This window comes from Crocuta crocuta, unplaced genomic scaffold (assembly GCF_008692635.1).
Source record: "Crocuta crocuta isolate KB4526 unplaced genomic scaffold, BGI_CrCroc_1.0 scaffold445, whole genome shotgun sequence".
NCBI classification, from domain to species: Eukaryota; Metazoa; Chordata; class Mammalia; order Carnivora; family Hyaenidae; genus Crocuta; species Crocuta crocuta.
This window is the reverse complement of record NW_027530847.1, coordinates 670,427-688,663: the sequence shown is the minus strand read 5'-3', so window position 1 is coordinate 688,663 and position 18,237 is coordinate 670,427. Positions and strand designations below refer to the sequence as shown.

General features: G+C 39.7%; 1 protein-coding gene across 1 annotated transcript in view; it reads right to left on the bottom strand.

Annotated features, from left to right (window-relative positions):
- Positions 1 to 52, bottom strand: part of TRPC4AP (transient receptor potential cation channel subfamily C member 4 associated protein) — a 69,335-nt gene extending 69,283 nt beyond the window's left edge. The window contains exon 1 of the mRNA XM_077769367.1: positions 27 to 52. Within this exon, the coding sequence (XP_077625493.1) occupies positions 27 to 52 (26 nt within the window). The remainder of the gene's footprint in view (positions 1 to 26) is intronic.
- Positions 53 to 18,237: the final 18,185 nt, after the last annotated feature.

The window sequence follows — 18,237 nt, the reverse complement described above, 5'->3', positions numbered from 1 at the left end:
CCCGTCGCCCCCGGCCGGCCCCTGACCCAGCAGCCGCCGGCGCCGCCGCCATGTCTCCTCGTCCGACAAACAGGAAGCAAGCGGCCCCGGGGCCGCGGAGATTTCTACGGGGCGGCGGAGGGGTCGCCGCAGCGCCCCCAGCGGGACGACGGCGGAGGCGCAAGCCGCGTGGCACGGTCCGTGCGCGCCGCGAGCTCTATTGGGAAATGTAGTCTTGTTCTCAGGGGAGGCAGGTGCGAAAGAGCAATGTGGCGTTTCCTGCGCCACTTGTTTTTGGGGCCCCTCGGTCTTGCGTTCCGGCGAGGACCACTGTACCTGCGTGCGCACTCTCCCATTTGTTCCCTTTTTGGGGAGGTTACAGCCAATTGGCTAGGAAAACTCCTGGGTTCCAGTCCAGGAATCAAGCCGTCCAGACTGATTCCTGCCTGCCTCTCTCTACCCCTGACTCCGTGCGGACAGACCTCGGCTCTCTGCCCCTTAATTTCCTTAGTTCATTCAGTCAGTAGTTCCTGGGAGTCTGTTCAGCTAGTAAATAGTTCCTAGGGGCCTGCTCTGTGCCCACTCCGAACCGGTCGCTGGGAATACTATGGTGAGCAGAACAGACTAATTAGGATCCTGTTTTGGAATGCAGGTTACAGAAGAAGAGGGCAGATCCATACACAAATAAATGCACAATAGCAGAGTGGATCAGCTGTGTAAGTGGTTAGGTTGTTGTGAAGTTAAATGAAATAACGGAAGGGAAGGGAATGGGTAAATTATGACATTATATCCTTTGTCAGAGGAACCTTGTCCTAATTTCTCCCCACCAGATAGTATTTTTTCTCTGAGCCCATGTAATCATGGCAAGCTTCTGTGTCCGGATTGCATTGTTGCCTCCCCTTTTCCTTTCCTGGAAGGGGTCTTGTAGCATAAATAAAGAGGGGTCCTGGGTGTGATGCAATAAGGAATGGTGGAGATTGTGACTCATAATTCATCACCCAAACCAGAACACTTTTAAGAATAAAAAGACACTATTAATAGGGGCGCCTGGGTGGCTTCGTCGGTTAAGCGACCGGCTTTCGCTTAGGTCATGATCTCGCGGTTCGTGGGTTCGAGCCCCAGGTCGGGCTCTGTGCTGGCTGCCAGCTCAGAGCCTGGAGCCTATTTCAGAGTCTGTATCTCCCTCTGTCTCTGACCCTCTCCTGCTCACGCTGTCTCTCTCTCTCCCCCCTAGAAATAAATAAAAATATTTTTAAAATTATTTTAAAAAAGACACTATTAATAATTATGCTGGGAGAGCAGGCATGGTGCTCATTATCCCAATTTGCTTGCGACAGTTCCTATAAAATGCCTGTTACAAGACTCCTCCCAGGAAAGGAAAATGAGAGGCAATGATACCCATTTTAAAATGAATAGTCTCTACTGGCTTCTGGCAGATTGTTGCTTGGAACTTCTAGTTTTTCCAGAAAAGCCAAAAATCTGGAGTTTTAAGTGAAATTCCCAAACTTTGAAAACTCCATGGACCAAATAAAATCCTGTCCCTTTTTGACCACTGGAACAGGGAGACCAGGAAAAGTCCCATGGGTACATGGAAGTTGAGCATATGGTGAGGAAGATATTTCAAATCATTGCGGAAAGAAAAAAAAAGTTTAGGTCTTTAACTTCACCCCAAAAGCTAAAATGAATCTCAGACCTATTAAAAGCTATATATAACAAAATCAAAGTACAGTTCTAAAACTGGATAATGATGATGATTGTTCAAGTTTACTAAAAAAGCAATGAATAATAGAAGTGAATATATGAAAATACTTTTATGATTTAGGGGTAGAAAAGTTGTTCTCAATCATAAAACCCAAGAGTCATGAATAGGAAAAAATTGACAAGTTTGACCTCAATAATATAAAAACTTCTGTGCAAGACACTATAAACAACCATAAAAGGCAAGACATATTCTGGGAAAGAGTCAATATCCAGAATTTATGAAGAACACTGTGTGTGCTCTGCCTTAAGTTCTCATTCCCAGGATGCTCTCTGAATGGCTTGCTTCCTCATGGTCTCCAGGTTACTGTTTAAGTGGAGACCTTCCGTGACCATCCATATAAAATAGCATTTCTTACACTCTCCATCTTATTACCTGCTTTGTTTGTTTGCTTGCTTTTACAGCACTACCTCCACCTGACATAAAATTGTTTACTTTCTGCACCCCTCCTAGAGTATACTTTTGGTCTGTTTTGTTCATTGTTGTATTCATCTCCAGCACCTAGAATAGTACTTAGCACATAGCAGGTGATCAAATATTTGTTTGTCGGATCAATGAATTACCAAGTAGATGCATGAACTCCTACAAAAATACAAGGAAAAGACAAACAACCCAGTAGAAAAATAGAAATGAATGGGGTGGGGTGCCTAGGTGTCTCAGTTGATTAAACCTCCAACTCTTGACTTCAGCTCAGTTCATGATCTCATAGTTTGTGAGTTCAAACCCCATGCCAGGCTCTGCCTTGACAGTGCAGAGCCGGTTTGGAATTTTCTGTCTCCTCACTGCCCTTCCCTCATGCGCACATATTCTCTCTCTCTTTCTCTCTCTCTCTTTGTCTCTCTCTCTCTGTCTCTCAAAATAAATAAATAAATAAACATTAAAAAAAGAGAAAGGAACATTCAATTCACAGAAGATAAATCAATGGCCAGTAAATGTGTAAAAAGATGCCCACCCTCAATTTCACTAGTACTAGAGTGCAGATAGTGAGTACATAAATTGATATACCTTTCTGGAAAGCAATTTTTAGCGATATGAATTAAGTCATAAGAAAGCCAAACTTTTTGCCTCAATAATTACTCCTTTAGGATTCTCCCCTAATGATTTTAGTTGCTATGATGATGATTTACATACTTAGACATTCTTACTCTATGTGGTTATATGTACAGAATTACCCAAAAGAAACATCAAAAATGCTAGTGGTGGTTATCACAATGTAGACAGATTTATTATTGTATTATTTGTGATTGCAAAAACATAAACAATGTCACCATAAAATAGTAGCATGTTTAAATAGATTCCAATATTTGACTATAATGGAATATTTGAGTCATTGATTACCACTGTTTATAAAATAAAGATAATATACTAAGATTTCAAATAAAATTAACCATGCTTATCTTTTGATCTGCTTCTAAAAAGTTATGTTTTAATAACAAACAAATATACAAAGATGAATTATTAAAATAGTTACTGAGGCAGATATATGTCAAAACATTGGAAACAATCTAAATATCCATTAATATGGGACTAGGTAAAGTGTGTTTCATCTATACAATAGAATACTCTGCAGTCATTAAAAGGAATAGACTACACACACACACACACACACTCACTGACTTGCAAAGATGTTCAAGACACAGCTTTAAGTGAAAAAAGCTCATGGGAAAAGAAGAGGAAAAAGAAAAAAAGCTCATGGAAGACCGTGATGTATCATGTGATCCCATTTGTATCAAAAATTATCTATTTATATATTTTATGGATATATTACAAAGTCTGGAAGATTTTGCACAAAGTGGTTAGAAGCAGTTATCACTACAGAATCAAATGAGGAAGTAGGGAAGAATGTTCATTTTCCTAACTTTTACACTGTTACTTGCATTTTATTATGAGTATATATAACTTTAAAATTTTACCATTTAAAAACTTTTAAAATTATGTATCTATAACTGGGTAGGAAGATGCTTGCCACACATTGTTGAAAGAAAAATAAAACAAGTTACACAGGAATAGGAATATCATAAGCCCATTAATATATACTTAGACATTCTTACTCTATGTGGTTATATGTACAGAATTACCCAAAAGAAACATCAAAAATGCTAGTGGTGGTTACCACAATGTAGACAGATTTCAGGTGATTTTTACTTTATTAATATTTTTCATAAATTTTTACATAGGCCACGTATAATCTTTTAAAGTTTTTATTTAAATTTCAGCTGGTTAACATACAGTGTAATACTAGATTCAGGTGTACAGTGAATCAACAGTTCCATACATCACCCTGTGCTCATCACAAGTTCACTCCTTAATTCTCATCACTTGTTTTACCTGTCCCTCCCCTCTGGTAACCAACAGTTCAATATGACTAAGACTTTGTTTCTTGGGGCACCTGGGTAGCCCAGTGGATTTAGTATCTGACTCTTGATTTTTGCTCTAGTCATGATCTGACAGTTGGTGAGACTGAGCCCCGTGTCGGGGTCTGCACTGACAGCTGACAGTGTGGAATCTTCTTAGAAGTCTCTCTCTTCTCTCTCCCTGTCCTTCCTCCCACTCACACGTGCACACACACTCTCTCTCTCTCTCTCTCTCTCAAAAATAAACAAACATAAGAAAAAAGAATCTGAGGGTGCCTGGGTGGCTCAGTTGGTTAAACAGCTGACTTTGGCTAGGTCATGATCTCACAATTCACAAGTACAAGCCCCACATTGGGCTTTCTGCTGTTGGCAAGGAGCCCACTTTGGATCTTCTGTCCCCCTCTCTCTCTGCCCCTCCCTGCTCATTTTCTCTCTCTCTCTCTTTCAAAATAAATAAATAAAACTTGAAAAAAATCTGTCTCTTCCTTCTTCCCTTTGCTTGTTTTGTTTCTTAAATTCCACATATGAGTAAAATCATGTGGTATTTGTCTTTGTCTTTCTCTGACTAATTTCACTTCACATGATACTCTCCAATTCCATCCACATCATTGCAAATGGCAAGATTCCATTCTTTTTGATGGCTGAGTTATATTCTATTGTGTATAGATACCACATCATCTTTACCAGCCATGTATCATTTTTACACTCAGGAAAAAAGTATTTTAATGTTATAAATTGAAAGAAAAGGCATTTCCAGGGATACAAACTGGGCTTTGGGGAGCTCTCTGGGCAGCAGCCAGTCTACCTCGAGCAATCACAGCCCCAGGATTCCACGCAGAGTTCTTCCTGAGGTAAATGGTGGAGTATATTCTCATCCTGTCAGGATGGGCAAGGAAACAAGATCCTCACAAATTTCACGGTTCAAATGGCCCTTCAGGTTTTCCCTGGCACTCATCATGCTGGGGACAAGTCTTTCCATGTAAGCTTTGACTCAAAAGTCATTTTCCATTTCTGGGGCGCCTGGGTGGCTTAGTCGGTTAAGCGTCCGACTTTTGCTTAGGTCATGATCTCGCGGTTCGTGAGTTCGAGCCCCGCGTCCGGCTCTGTGCTGACTGCCAGCTCAGAGCCTGGAGCCTGCTTCAGTCTGTGACTCCCTCTCTCTCTGACCCTCCCCTGCTCTCACGCTGTCTCTCTCTCTCTCCTAGAAATAAAGAAAAAAAAAACATTAAAAAAAAAGTCACTTTCCATTCCTAAATTTGTACCTTGCTCAGCCCGGACTAGTTCAGGCATTCCCCAAAGCTGGCTACTCATTGAGTCCAAGATAGTAACATCAAATTCAGCCTTTAAGGTCACCCTGTGTCTAGGAAATAAGGAGATACGTTTTCAGAAATCTCTGGGTAAACAAGGGATACAGGAGTGCTGATGCATGGGGGCACATGTACCCCAATGTTCATAGCAGCACTCTCAACAAAAGCCAAAACATGGAAAGAGCCTAAGTGTCCATCAATGGACGAATGGATCAAGAAGATGTGGTTTATCTATACAATGGAATACTACATGGCAATGAGAAAGAATGAAATCTGGCCATGTGTAGCAACATGGATGGACCTTGAGGGTGTTATGCTGAGCGAAATAAGTCAGGCAGAGAAGGACAAATACCATATGTTTGCACATTTAGGAGGATTAGGAGGAACTTAACGGAGGACCATGGGGGAGAAAAAGGGGGGAAAATGGGGGCGAGAGGGGGAGATGCAAACCATGAGAGATTCTTAAATGTTGAGAACAAACTGAGGACTGATGGGGATGGGGGGGAGGGGACGGGGGGTGATGGGCGTGGAGGAGGGTACTTGTGGGGATGAGCACTGGGTGTTATATGGAAACCAACTTGATAATAAACTATTTATATTAAAAGAAAGAAATCTCTGGGTAAAGGCATTCTTTCCACTTCATCTCTGTTCTTCAGGCCTTTTCCATTGAAACCAGATGTGTGTCTCTCACCACCAGAGGGCGTAGTACCCTCCCAGAAGAAGCCAGTTGATGTCAACTGGGGTCAGCGTTAGAAAAAATGAAACTCCTAAACTGGGTAATTTTTTCCCCCCACAATAGTCCCAAATGGTTTAATCAAACATGCTGATGTTACTCAGAGAATATTACTTCTTGTAAATGAGTTACCAAACTCATCTTAGTTGGTCAGATAGATTTTCTAGGGCAACTTGTTTAATCATAGAGAAGTAATTTTAATCAAAGCAACTGGCACAGCTATAGTCAGACCATAGAAACAGCTGTCCCACGTAGTCATCATGTATTGTCTTGTGGTGGTATTTCAATTATATATTTTGCTCGCTTTCCATTTCTTTTCCTTTTTCCTATTATATTTCTAATGTTCAATCTCTCAGTGATTTGTTTCAAAAATGTTTGTTGAAGGGCACCTGGATGGCTCAGTTGGTAAGCGTCTTACTTCATCTCAGATCATGATCTCATTGTCTGTGAGTTTGAGCCCCACATCAGGCTTTGTGGTGACAGCTCAGAGCCTAGAGCCTGCTTCGGATTCTGTGTCTCCCTCTCCCTCTCTGCCCTTCTCCTACTCATGCAGGCGTCCTCTCTCTCTCTCTCTCTCTCTCTCTCTCCCTCAAATAAATAAACACTAAAAATTTTTAAAAAAAAATTTTTTTTTTAATTTTTTAAATGTTTGTTGAGTACAGTCTTAAGTGCCAGGCACTGCTGTAGGTGTTAAGGATATAGTGCTAAATAAAAGAAACAAAAGTCTCTCTACTCTCATGGAGCTTATACTATTGTGTGGGACCCACCCTTTTTATATATATTAGCATATACCTCCCAAGAACAAGGACATGCTCCTAATAACCATGGCATCATCACACCCAAGACATTTAATGTTGATATAATGTTACCCTATTTTCCATATGCAAGCATCTGCAATTGCCACCAGAATGTCCCTTATAGTCTCCCCACCCTCACTCAAGATTCAATCAAGGATCGTGCATTTTGTTTTCTTTCTTTTTTAATTTTAAGAGTTTATTTTTTAAGTAATCTCTATAGCCACTGTGGGGCTCAAACTCACAACCCTGAGATCAAGAATTGCATGTTCAACCAACTGAGCCAGGTAGGTACACCAAGGATCATGCATTTTGTTATTTTGTTTTTGTTTTTGTTTTTAAATGTTTTATTTATGTTTGAGAGAGACAAAGACAGAGTGGAAGCAGGGGAGGGGCAGAGAGAGAGATACACACAGAATCTGAAGCAGGCTCTGGGCTCTGAGCTGTCAGCATAGAGCCCGATGCGAGGCTTGAGCCCACAAACTGTGAGATCGTGACCTGGGCAGAAGTTGGATGCTTAACCAACTGAGCCACCCAGGCACCCCAGGATCATGCATTTTTAATATCATGACTCTTTAGTGTCTTTTAATCTGGAAGAGTCCCTCATCTTTTCTGTCTTTCATGAAACTGACAATTTTTAAGAGTCCAACTTTGCTGAATGTCCTACCACCTGGATCTTCTTGACTATTTTCTCATGAATGGATTGGGCTCAGCTTTTTAGCAAGAATACTACATAGATGATAGCATGTCTTCCCCATTTCTTCACATCAGGAGGAAATAGCATAAATTTATCCCATTATCAATGATGCCAAGTTTGATCTCTTGGCTAATGTGGTGTCTACCAGATGTCTTATTGGAAAGGTACATTTTCCCCTTTGTAATTAATAAGTAATCTGAGGATTACATAAAAAAAAGAATCTCTGAGTCCTTAGACCCCAGATAAAAAATGGAATAGCTTTTTTTTTCAGAATATGCTCTAATAAAAGGGAAGAAATGATAAAGTTAGAAAAATCACTATTTTTCCACCACCAGCATTGTAATCCACACAAGGATGGTAAAAACTGAGTGAAAGTTAGTTGGGGAACAAGATATTCTCAGTCTTGAGGCTGAGATTTCTTGGAGAAATGCATAGACATTAAGTGTTTAATCAGATGAATTTTGACATATGTTTATACTTGTGTAAACAACACCCCAATCTAACCAAGGCCCCAATGGATATAAAACATTTCTATCACTCCATTGAGTTTCTCACACTCCTAGTTGGTCAACGCCTGCCCTCCAGGCAACCACTGTTCTGATTTTCATCATCGTAGGTTAGTTGTGGCTGTTCTAGAACTTAATGCACATAGAAACATACAGTATGTAGTCTTTGTGTTTTGCTTCTTTCACTCAGCATAATGTTTTTGAGATTCATCCATATTGTTCTATGCATCAGTGGCCCAATCCTTTTTATTGCTGTGAAGTATTCCACTGTACGAAAATACTCAATTTGTTTACCCATTCTCCTGCTGTTGGATGTCTGGGTTATTTCTAGTTTCGGGCTATTATAAATAAAGCTAACCTTATATAGGTTTATACAAGTTTGAACATTTTTATACAAGTTTTGGGGATATATGTTTTCATTTCTCTTTCATTATTCTTTTTAATGCTCAAATTGTCTCAAATTTGACCAATGGTAGTCCTTTCAAGCCAGTTCCTGTGTCCTTTTGGTATCTCCTAGAACAATCATAATTTTAAATACTCCCTGTGAGACTTGAACTTGTCCAGCTATGTAATCTGATCTGAGCTCATTAAACATAGTCACTCTAGACCTCTCCTTCAATCCTCACAGGTACAGGTTTTTCCTTAATTTCCATAGCCAGTTATTCCTTAAACTGCAACAGTGGCTCTAGCCTTTTGGGAGCTTAGGACCTTTCCATGGTAAAAGCTTGTATCCTCCCCCAAAAGATGTGCATACATACCACACACACACATACACACACACATATTTTGTCCCAGGATTCTTGGACTGGCCTCCAAACTAGCTATCTCAAGTCTATTTACTGAACACCTACGATGTATCAGAAATTTTGCTAGAAATGCAAAGGGAAAAAAGAAAAAAAACATTAAGAAAGACCTAGTTGGCTCAAGAAAAGACACTCAGATCAGTGGAACAGAATAAAGAACCCAGAAATGGACCAACAAACTTATGGCCAACTCATCCTTGACAAGGCGGGAAAGAATATTCAATGGAATAAAGACAGTCTTTTCAGCAAGTGGTGCTGGGAAAACTGGACAGTGACATGCAGAAAAATGAACGTAGACCACTTTCTTACACCACACACAAAAATAAACTCAAAATGGATGAAAGACCTAAATATAAGACAGGAAGCCATCAAAATCCTTGAGGAGGAAGCAGGCAAGAACCTCTTTGACCTTGGCTGCAGAAACTTCTTACTCAACATGTCTCCAGAGGCAAGGGAAACAAAAGCAAAATGAACTATTGAGACATCATTAAAATAAAAACTTCTGAACAGCAAAGGAAACAATCAGCAAAACTAAAAGGCAACCCACGAAATGGGAGAAGATATTTGCAAATGACATATCAGATAAAGGATTGGTATCCAAAATCTATAAAGAACTTATCAAACTCAATACCCAAAAATCAAATAATCCAGTGAAGAAATGGGCTAAAGACATGAACAGACATTTCTCCAAAGAAGACATCCAGATGGCCAACAGACACATGAAAAGATGCTCAACATCACTCATCATCAGGGAAATACAAATCAAAACCACAATGAGATGAGGTGAGATACCACCTCATATCTGTCAGAATGGCTAAAATGAACAACTCAAGCAACAACAGATTCTGGTGAGGATGCGGAGAAAGAGGATGTCTTTTGCACTGCTGGTGGGAATGCAAACTGGTGTGGCCACTCTGGAAAAACAGTAAGGAGATTCCTCAAAAAATTAAAAATAGAACTACCCCATGACTCAGCAATTGCACTTCTAGGTATTTATCCAAGGGATTCAGGTATGCTGTTTCAAAGGGACACATGCACCCCAATATCTATAGCAGTGCTATCAACAAAAGGCAAAGTCTGGAAGGAGCCCAAATGTCCATCGACGGATGAATGGATAAAAAGATGTGGTATACTGTTGTTTAACATAGTGCTGGAAGTCCTAGCATCAGCCATCAGACAACAAAAGGAAATCAAAGGCATCAGAATTGGCAAAGACGAAGTCAAACNGGATGTGGGGGGGAGGGGGAGATGGGCATGGAGGAGGGCACTTGTGGGGATGAGCACTGAGTGTTATGTGGAAACTAATTTGACAATAAACTATTAGAAAAAAAAAGAGCTTGTCAACAAAAAAGGCACAAAATAGGGGATTCATAAATGAATATATTTTCATAGCAAATGAAATATATGTAACTATAAATAAATGCATGTGATCACTACATTTTATTCATTTACCAATGTTTCTTGCAAACTTGCTACATGGAGGCACTGTCCTAGGAATTAGGAATACTTCTGTAAATGAAATAAACATGATTTGTACCTTGTAGGGCCCAGAGCCTCGTGGAGAAAAACAGATGGATAAGCAATTACAATCCTGGCTCCAATTCACACAAGCATCACAACATTGAACCAATTACAGTAGGCCCNGGATAGTACTGAACCCTATACATATTATGTTGTTTTTCTTATACATACACACCTATTGTAAAGTTTAGTTTATAAATCAGGCACAGTAAGAGATCAACAACAATAAGCAGTAATAAAATAGAACAATTATAATAACAATGAAATAAAACTTATGTGAAGGTAATCTCTCTCAAATATTGTATTGTGCTATACTCACCCTTCCTGTGATGATGTGAGATGATAAAATGCCTATGTGATGAGATGAAGTGAAGCACAGTCGCATAGCATCAGGCCATTATTGACCTGACGATCCTCAAGATACTCAGGAGGAGGACCATCTGCTTCCTGATTGCAGTTGACCACCAATAACTGAACCGGTGAAAAGTGAAACTCAGGATAAAAGAGAACTAACTACCTACTTAATTTTCTGTAGCTTCAATTTGCTTGTGTGCAAATGGAGAAAATACTTCAATGGATTGTTGTAAGTTGCATATAAGATAAGAAATATAAAGTACTTGGGCACCTGGGTGGCTCAGTTGGTTAAGCGTCCGACTTCAGCCCAGGTCTTGATCTCCAGTTTGTCACTTTGAGCCCCACATTCTGCTCGCTGCTGTCAGCCCAGAGCCCACTTCAGATCCTCCGTCCTCCCCCCTCTCTGCCCCTCCCTGGCTCGTGGACTCTCTCTCAAAAATAAATAAATTTTTAAAAAAGAAAAAAAAAAAAGAAATATAAAGCGCTTAACACAGGGCCTGGCACAAAATAAGCACTAAAATTATTATTACATTATTTTTATCGTGTAAGTTTTCTGTCCAAGAATATGTAAATTTCAACAACTTTCAACTGGCTTTGCACCATCCAGCTATGCTCCTAAATATTCAACCCTAATCCCCACAGCTCTTCCACATGTCCTCCATGTTTCAGGGAGACTGGGATCCTCACAGGCGCCCTGTCCTGCTAACGGTAGGATCCTGCAAATCCCACATTTCCTTTAAGACTAAGTTCCTGCCCTTTTCAGAACTCTGGAAGCATTTCTTGTCAGACTCTCACAGCTTGACCTTTGCTCATGAACTTTGGGAGTATTGTTCTGTTATTAGTCCTGGTTGTTTCTTCCCTTCCTAGGTAGATTGCATCTGATGGAAGGACAAAGCAATCAGATTACCACCCCTCCACACACACATAAATATCATTCAAAACATATTCAAAGCCTTGTTTCCTTGAATTGTACAATTATTCCAATAAAGTTGTAAAGAATCGATCCCTTTTTGAAATATTTTTTTGGAAACAACCCTAAAGAATGTCTTTCCAAAGAAAGAAACACCAGAGTGCCTGAGTGGCTCAGTCAGCTAAGCATCTGACTTCAGCTCAGGCCATGATTTCATGGTTCGTGAGTTTGAGCTCTGCATCGGGCTCTGTGCTGACAGCTCAGAGTCTGGAACCTGCTTTGGATTCTGTCTCCCTCTCTCCCTGCCCCTCCTCTGCTCATGCTCTGTCTCTCTCCTCTCTCTCTCAAAAAAGGAATAAACATTTAAAGATAAACCTTTAGGGGCGCCTGGGTGGCTTAGTCGGTTAAGTGTCCAACTTTCGCTTAGGTCATGATCTCACGGTTCGTGGGTTCGAGCCCCGCGTCGGGCTCTGTGCTGACTGCCAGCTCAGAGCCTGGAGCCTGTTTCAGTCTGTGACTCCCTCTCTCTCTGACCCTCCACTGCTCACGCTGTCTCTCTCTCTCCTAGAAATAAATAAAAATATTTTTTAAAAAAAGATAAACCTTTAAAAATGATGTACATATTAAAAAAGAAAGAAAGGAAGAAAAAAGACCTAAGTAAAATCCACTGTCTCTGAGCCTTTACCACAATTCTTCAGAACCTCCTCATAGATGGTTCTAACTTTTGGGTGGATTTGAGCCTTACAAACAACCCAAAATCCTTTTGAGTGGAGCTTGATGAATAAGTGGATGATTAATACGGTTTTCTGTTTTTTTATTTTTTATTTTTTATTTGGAATAATTTTAGGTTTATAGAAGAGTTGCAAGGAGAGTACAGATAGTTCTCTTACACACTTCACCCGGCTTCCCCTAATATTAACATCTTAGATAACCATCGTTTTTTGTTCTTTAAATTGGAGTACATGAAAAGAAATCTCAGTTTGACTGTTGTGCCACAGTCCTAGAAAGCAATCAATCCAATTAGAACGGACCTGATGATGAAAAAGGAGGTAAGATGCAACAAAAATCTCTAATTTCATTTCATTTAATTCAATCAATATTTCTTCCAAAGACCAGAAAAAGAAGTAACATTCTCCCACTGACACTGAGAGACAAACAGAACACAAATACCAACGCAGGAGGTGAGATCCCACAAAAATCTCTAATTTCATTTCATTTAATTCAAACTGCTTTCATTAACGAAGTCTCATCAATTTGTTGCAATGATGTTGAGAACATCTAGTACCCTAATTCCTATATCTGAGTTTAGTTTATATCTGAATTACCTGGAAGGCTTTTTTTTTTTTTTTTTACCTTGGAAGGCTTTTAAAAACACATATTGCTGCTCCCACCCACAGAGTTTCTGATTCAGAAGGCCTGGGGTGGGGCCCAAGAGTTTCTATTTGTAGCAAGTTCTCCAGCAAATGCTGCAGCTGCTACTGCTCCAGGGACCACATTTGAGAATCATGGGACCAGTGGCATATGTATCGAAACCTTGCTTGCGCAGCAGTAATGCCATTTGGAAAGCCCGGAAAGGCTTGAAATATTGGAACAACTTTCCCACAAACACTCAAACTGAATTTTCTAAGAATGTTTTTATAAAACTCAGTTAAATAGGCCCACATTGTTACTCAAAAAATGACTTTGAAAAGATCTTCCAAAGGAGATCGCTTTTCAGCTAGAAAAATAGAGATTTCATTATTGTATTCTTTTAATGCTTTCAACTTTCTTTTAAGATGACCAACTAACTTTTGTATGAAAAACTAAGTGGTGTGGTCAGCTCTAACCCCTGAAAAAGCTGTTTTTCTATTTCAAGGAATTGACTATTTTTTTCAGCTTCTTTTAGTAAAGTTAACAGCCTCCACTGTTTTTTCTTTCAATACATACATGAATTTCAGCAGAATCTCTTTGTTGTCCAAAGATTTACAACATATAAAAGAGTGTACCAACTAATACTGATTTTAGATGCTTCTAAACAATTTTTATTTTTTTTTTAAATGTTTATTTATTTTTGAGAGAGAGAGAGAGACAGAGAGACAGAGTGTGAGTGGGAAGGGGCAGAGAGAGAGGGAGACACAGAATCCGAAGCAGGCTCCAGGCTCTGAGCTGTCAGCACAGAGCCTGATGTGGGGCTCGAACTCAGCAGCCGTGAGATCAAGACTTGAGCTGAAGTCAGAAGCTTAACCGACTGAGCCCCCCAGGCGCCCCAGCTTCTAAACAATTTTTAATATACTTTATTGTCAAATTGGCTTACATACAACACCCAGTGACTTCTAAACAATTTTTAAATAGTTTTGTTATAGTTTCAATTTTTGCAGATTGATTTATAGTGACCAAAATTGCACTTTTCAATTCTGCAAATATTTTTAATCCAGTTTGTGTCAGGAGGTTAACTAAACATAACAAGACCCTCCTTAGCATGGCCTTACCCAAACTCCTCTCAGGCACAACTAAATGTTGTACAAGTTTTAACTTGTCTTTTTCGACTTTTTTTGGCTCACAAAATCAATACCAGATCACCACAGCATAATAGACAATGTTTCTAAAATTCTGCAACAGTACAGATTCAAGGAGAGATTATTTCTAAGACATATTTTTATCAATTGATTTACCATAAAAACTGTACACACCAAAATGCATGCCAGAAGGATAATGTTTTTTGTTTTTTTGTTTTTTTTCCAGGAGCCTTGTGAGCAATTTTCTCTTTAGGCATGCATTATATAACCCAATACAGTGATAATGAAGCTTTCTCATTGACTGTTACATCATGGCTCAGAAAATGTGCCCATCACATTGCATGTATATGTATTTTTTAAGATTCAAAGGACTAATTCAGTATGTAATGTTTCCCAGTTTAGAAAAATTTTTTAAATGTTTGATTTTTGAGGGAGAGCAAGAGTGGGGGAGATGAGGAGGGACAGAGAGAGAGAGGGAGACACAGAATCTGANGCAGAACGCATCAAGGAGATTAAACTCATGACCCTGAGATCAAGACCAGCCAACTAAGCCACCTAGGCAACGCCCCCCCCAAGTATCTTTTTAATTTTCATGGCATTAAGCTTTCATTTCCAAGAATATTATTACAAGGGGCACCTGGGTGGCTCAGTGGTTGAGCGTCCAATGATCTCCCAGTTTGGTGGGTTCATGTCAGCTGTGCTGACAGCTCGGAGTCTGGGGCCTGCTTCAGATTCTGTGTTTCCCTCTCTCTCTGCTCCTCCCTGCTCAGGTTGGGTCTCTCTCTCTCTCTCTGTTTCTCTCTCAAAAATAAATAAACATTAAAAATATTTTTTAAAAAAGAATATTATTACAAATATGTCATTTTGTTGTTAAGCTTTCATTTTCAAAAATATTATTACAGATAATCCATCAGTATATGTCATTTTGTTGGGCTGCACACTTGACAAAGCTGTTATTTTTAAAAGCTGTCCTACATTGACTCTTTCTTTTTAATGAGGTGCAAATGAAGTCACTGCTGATTAACATCGATACTTTCCCTAATATCCTTATTCGCTCATCCCGTATTTTTCACCTTTTCATTCTTGTTTTTTGTAGCATTAAAACAACTCGTTAAAGGGCAGTTTGGAGGGGCGCCTGGGTGGCTCAGTCGGTTGAGCGTCCAACTTCGGCTCAGGTCATGATCTCATGATTTGTGGGTTCGAGCCCTGCATCAGGCTCTGTGCTGACAGCTCAGAACCTGGAGCCTATTTCAGATTCTGTGTCTCCCTCTCTCTCTACCTCTCCCCCACTCGTGCTCTGTCTCTCTCTGTCTCAAAAATAAACTATTAAAAAAAGGGCAATTTGGACTAATTCAGTTAAAATGCTGCATTTGTGACACATTGGACATTTTCCAGATTATGCACTTTCTGAAGAACTACGCTGTAAATTCCTAACCAAAATCAGTTGAAAGTCATGACAATGTTGCCAAAAATGAATAAAATTCTCCCTCACTTCAGTTCACAACTAATTTCAAATTATGATATAACATTTAAAAAGGCTTGATTCTCCCATTATCGGGTGATGGTCATATTGACAATCATATGCCAGAAAAATCAAGTTAGATGCCAATGTGCTGAGTAAAACAATCTGCTTTGAACCAGTGTGTGTGTTTCACATCTCCTCTCTGTCTCTTTCCCACAACATGAAGCAATTAGCCTTAGTATTGTGCCAATGTCCTTGGTTCTTGCCAAAGACCAATGTGACACACTCTAATATTTTCTAATGCATCCTATTTCATTATTAAAAAAATTTTTTTAATGTTTGTTTGTTTTTGCGAGAGAGACAACGAGAGACAGAGTGTGAGCTGGGGACGGGCAGAAAGGGAGACACAGAATCTGAAGCAGGCTCCAGGCTCTGAGCTGTCTGCACTGAGCCTAATGCCGGCCTTGAACCCAAGAACCATGAGATCATGACCGGAATTAAAGTCGGACACTTAACCAACTGAACCATCCAGGCACCCCAATTTCATTATTTTAAAACTTAGTCGTGACACATTAATGTTTATTTCTTGACCCACTAAAGGGTTATAAACCAAGTCTCAAAAACACTGTTCTAAGGCTCTAGCCTGTTAATGTAGCAAGAAAGTTTGTTTTAAAAATATATAAACAAGGGCTTGCCTTTCTGCATGCAGAATGGTTTTTAGGTGGGGTTTTTTTTGGAATATTTTTTCCAAGTATGTATTTAGACCACATTGTGCTTGCAATCTGGGGCTGCTTTGTAAAGGGTTGTATGTATGTTCTTTATTTTTTCCTTTTGTTTGTCTTTTTAAAAATTAAGATATTCATATGCATAAAACTCCCCCTATTAAACTGTACAATTCAGTGTTTTTTAGTATATTCACAAAGCTCTGTAACAATCATCACTATCTAATTCTGTTACATTGTTATTATCCCCCAAAAATCCCCACATATCCCACTAGGAGTAAATCCTCATTCCCCTCACCCTGGTCCTTGGCAACTACCAATTTATTTTCTGTTTCTATGGATTGGTCTATGCTTGAGGCTTCATATAAAAGGAATAATACAATATGTGGGCCTTTTGTGTCTGGCTTCTTCCACTTAACATATATTTTCAAGGTTTATCCATGTTGCCATATTTGTCAGCACTTCATTTCTTTAAATTTTTTTAATAGTTATTTATTTTTGAGACAGAGAGAGACTGAGGATGAGTGGGGGAAGGGCAGAGACACAGAATCCAAAACTGGCTCCAGGCTCTGAGCTGTCAGCACAGAACCCAACGCGGGCTCGAACCCACAAACCGTGAGATCATGACCTGAGCTGAAGTCAGACGCTTAATCGACTGAGCCACCCAGGCACCCCATCAGCACTTCATTTCTTTTTGCAGCTGAATAATATTTCATTATATGAATATACTACATTTTGTTTACTCATGGGTCAGTTGATGGGCATTAGGGTTTTTTCTACCTTTGGTGTACAAGGTTTTTTTTAAAGATTTTTTTTAAATTTATTTATTTATTTTGAGAGAGAAAGAGAGAGAGTGCATGTGTGTGGAAGTTGCAGGGTGGGTGGGGGGTGTGGACAGAAAGAGAGGGAAAGAGAGAGAGAAAGAGAGAGAGAGAGAGAATCCCAGGCATTGTCAGCACAGAGCCTGGTGGGGGGCTTGAACCCATGAACTGTGAGATCATGTACTGAGCTGAAGTCGGATGCTTAACCAACTGAGCCACCCAGTACCCGGTGTACAAATTTTCATGTGGACATATGTTTTCATTTCTCTTGGGCATACATATATATCTAAAGTGAAATTGGTGGGTCACATGGTTAATCTATGTTTAACTTTTTGAGGAACTGCCAAACTGTTTTCTAAACCAGCTGCCCCATTTTACATTCCCACCACCAATGTGTGAAGGTTCCACATTCTTCACCCATGATAACATTTGTTTGTCCATGTTGTTTATTATAGCCATCTGTAGTGCACTGATTGTTTATGTCCTCCCAAAATTCAAATGTTGAAATCTTAACCCCCAAGATGATGGTATTAAGAGACAGACCTGCTGGGAGGTGATTAGGTCATGAGGGCAAAGACCTCATCAATGGGATAAATGCCCTAATAAAAGAGGCCCCATCTCTTCTGAGATGTGAGGTTGCAGTGAAAAGATGGTCATCTAGGCAGTAGGCGCTTCTCAGACACTGAATCTGTCAGCACTTTGATCTTAGGCTTTCTAGCCTCCGGAACTGTGAGAAATAAATTTCTGTTGTTTATAAGCCATTCTGTTTATGCTATTTTGTTATAGCAGCCCTAGCAGAATAAGATGCCATCCTAGTGGGTGTGAAGTGGTACCTCATTTGGTCTTAATTTGCATTTCTCTAATGACTAGTTATGCTGAGCATCTTTTCATGTGCTTATGGGCTATCTGGATACCTATCTGGAGAAATGTTTATCACTTTTGCTTATTTTTTGATTAGGTTGTCTTTTTATTGTTAAATTGTAAGAACTCTTTACATATTCTGGATACTAGACCCTCATC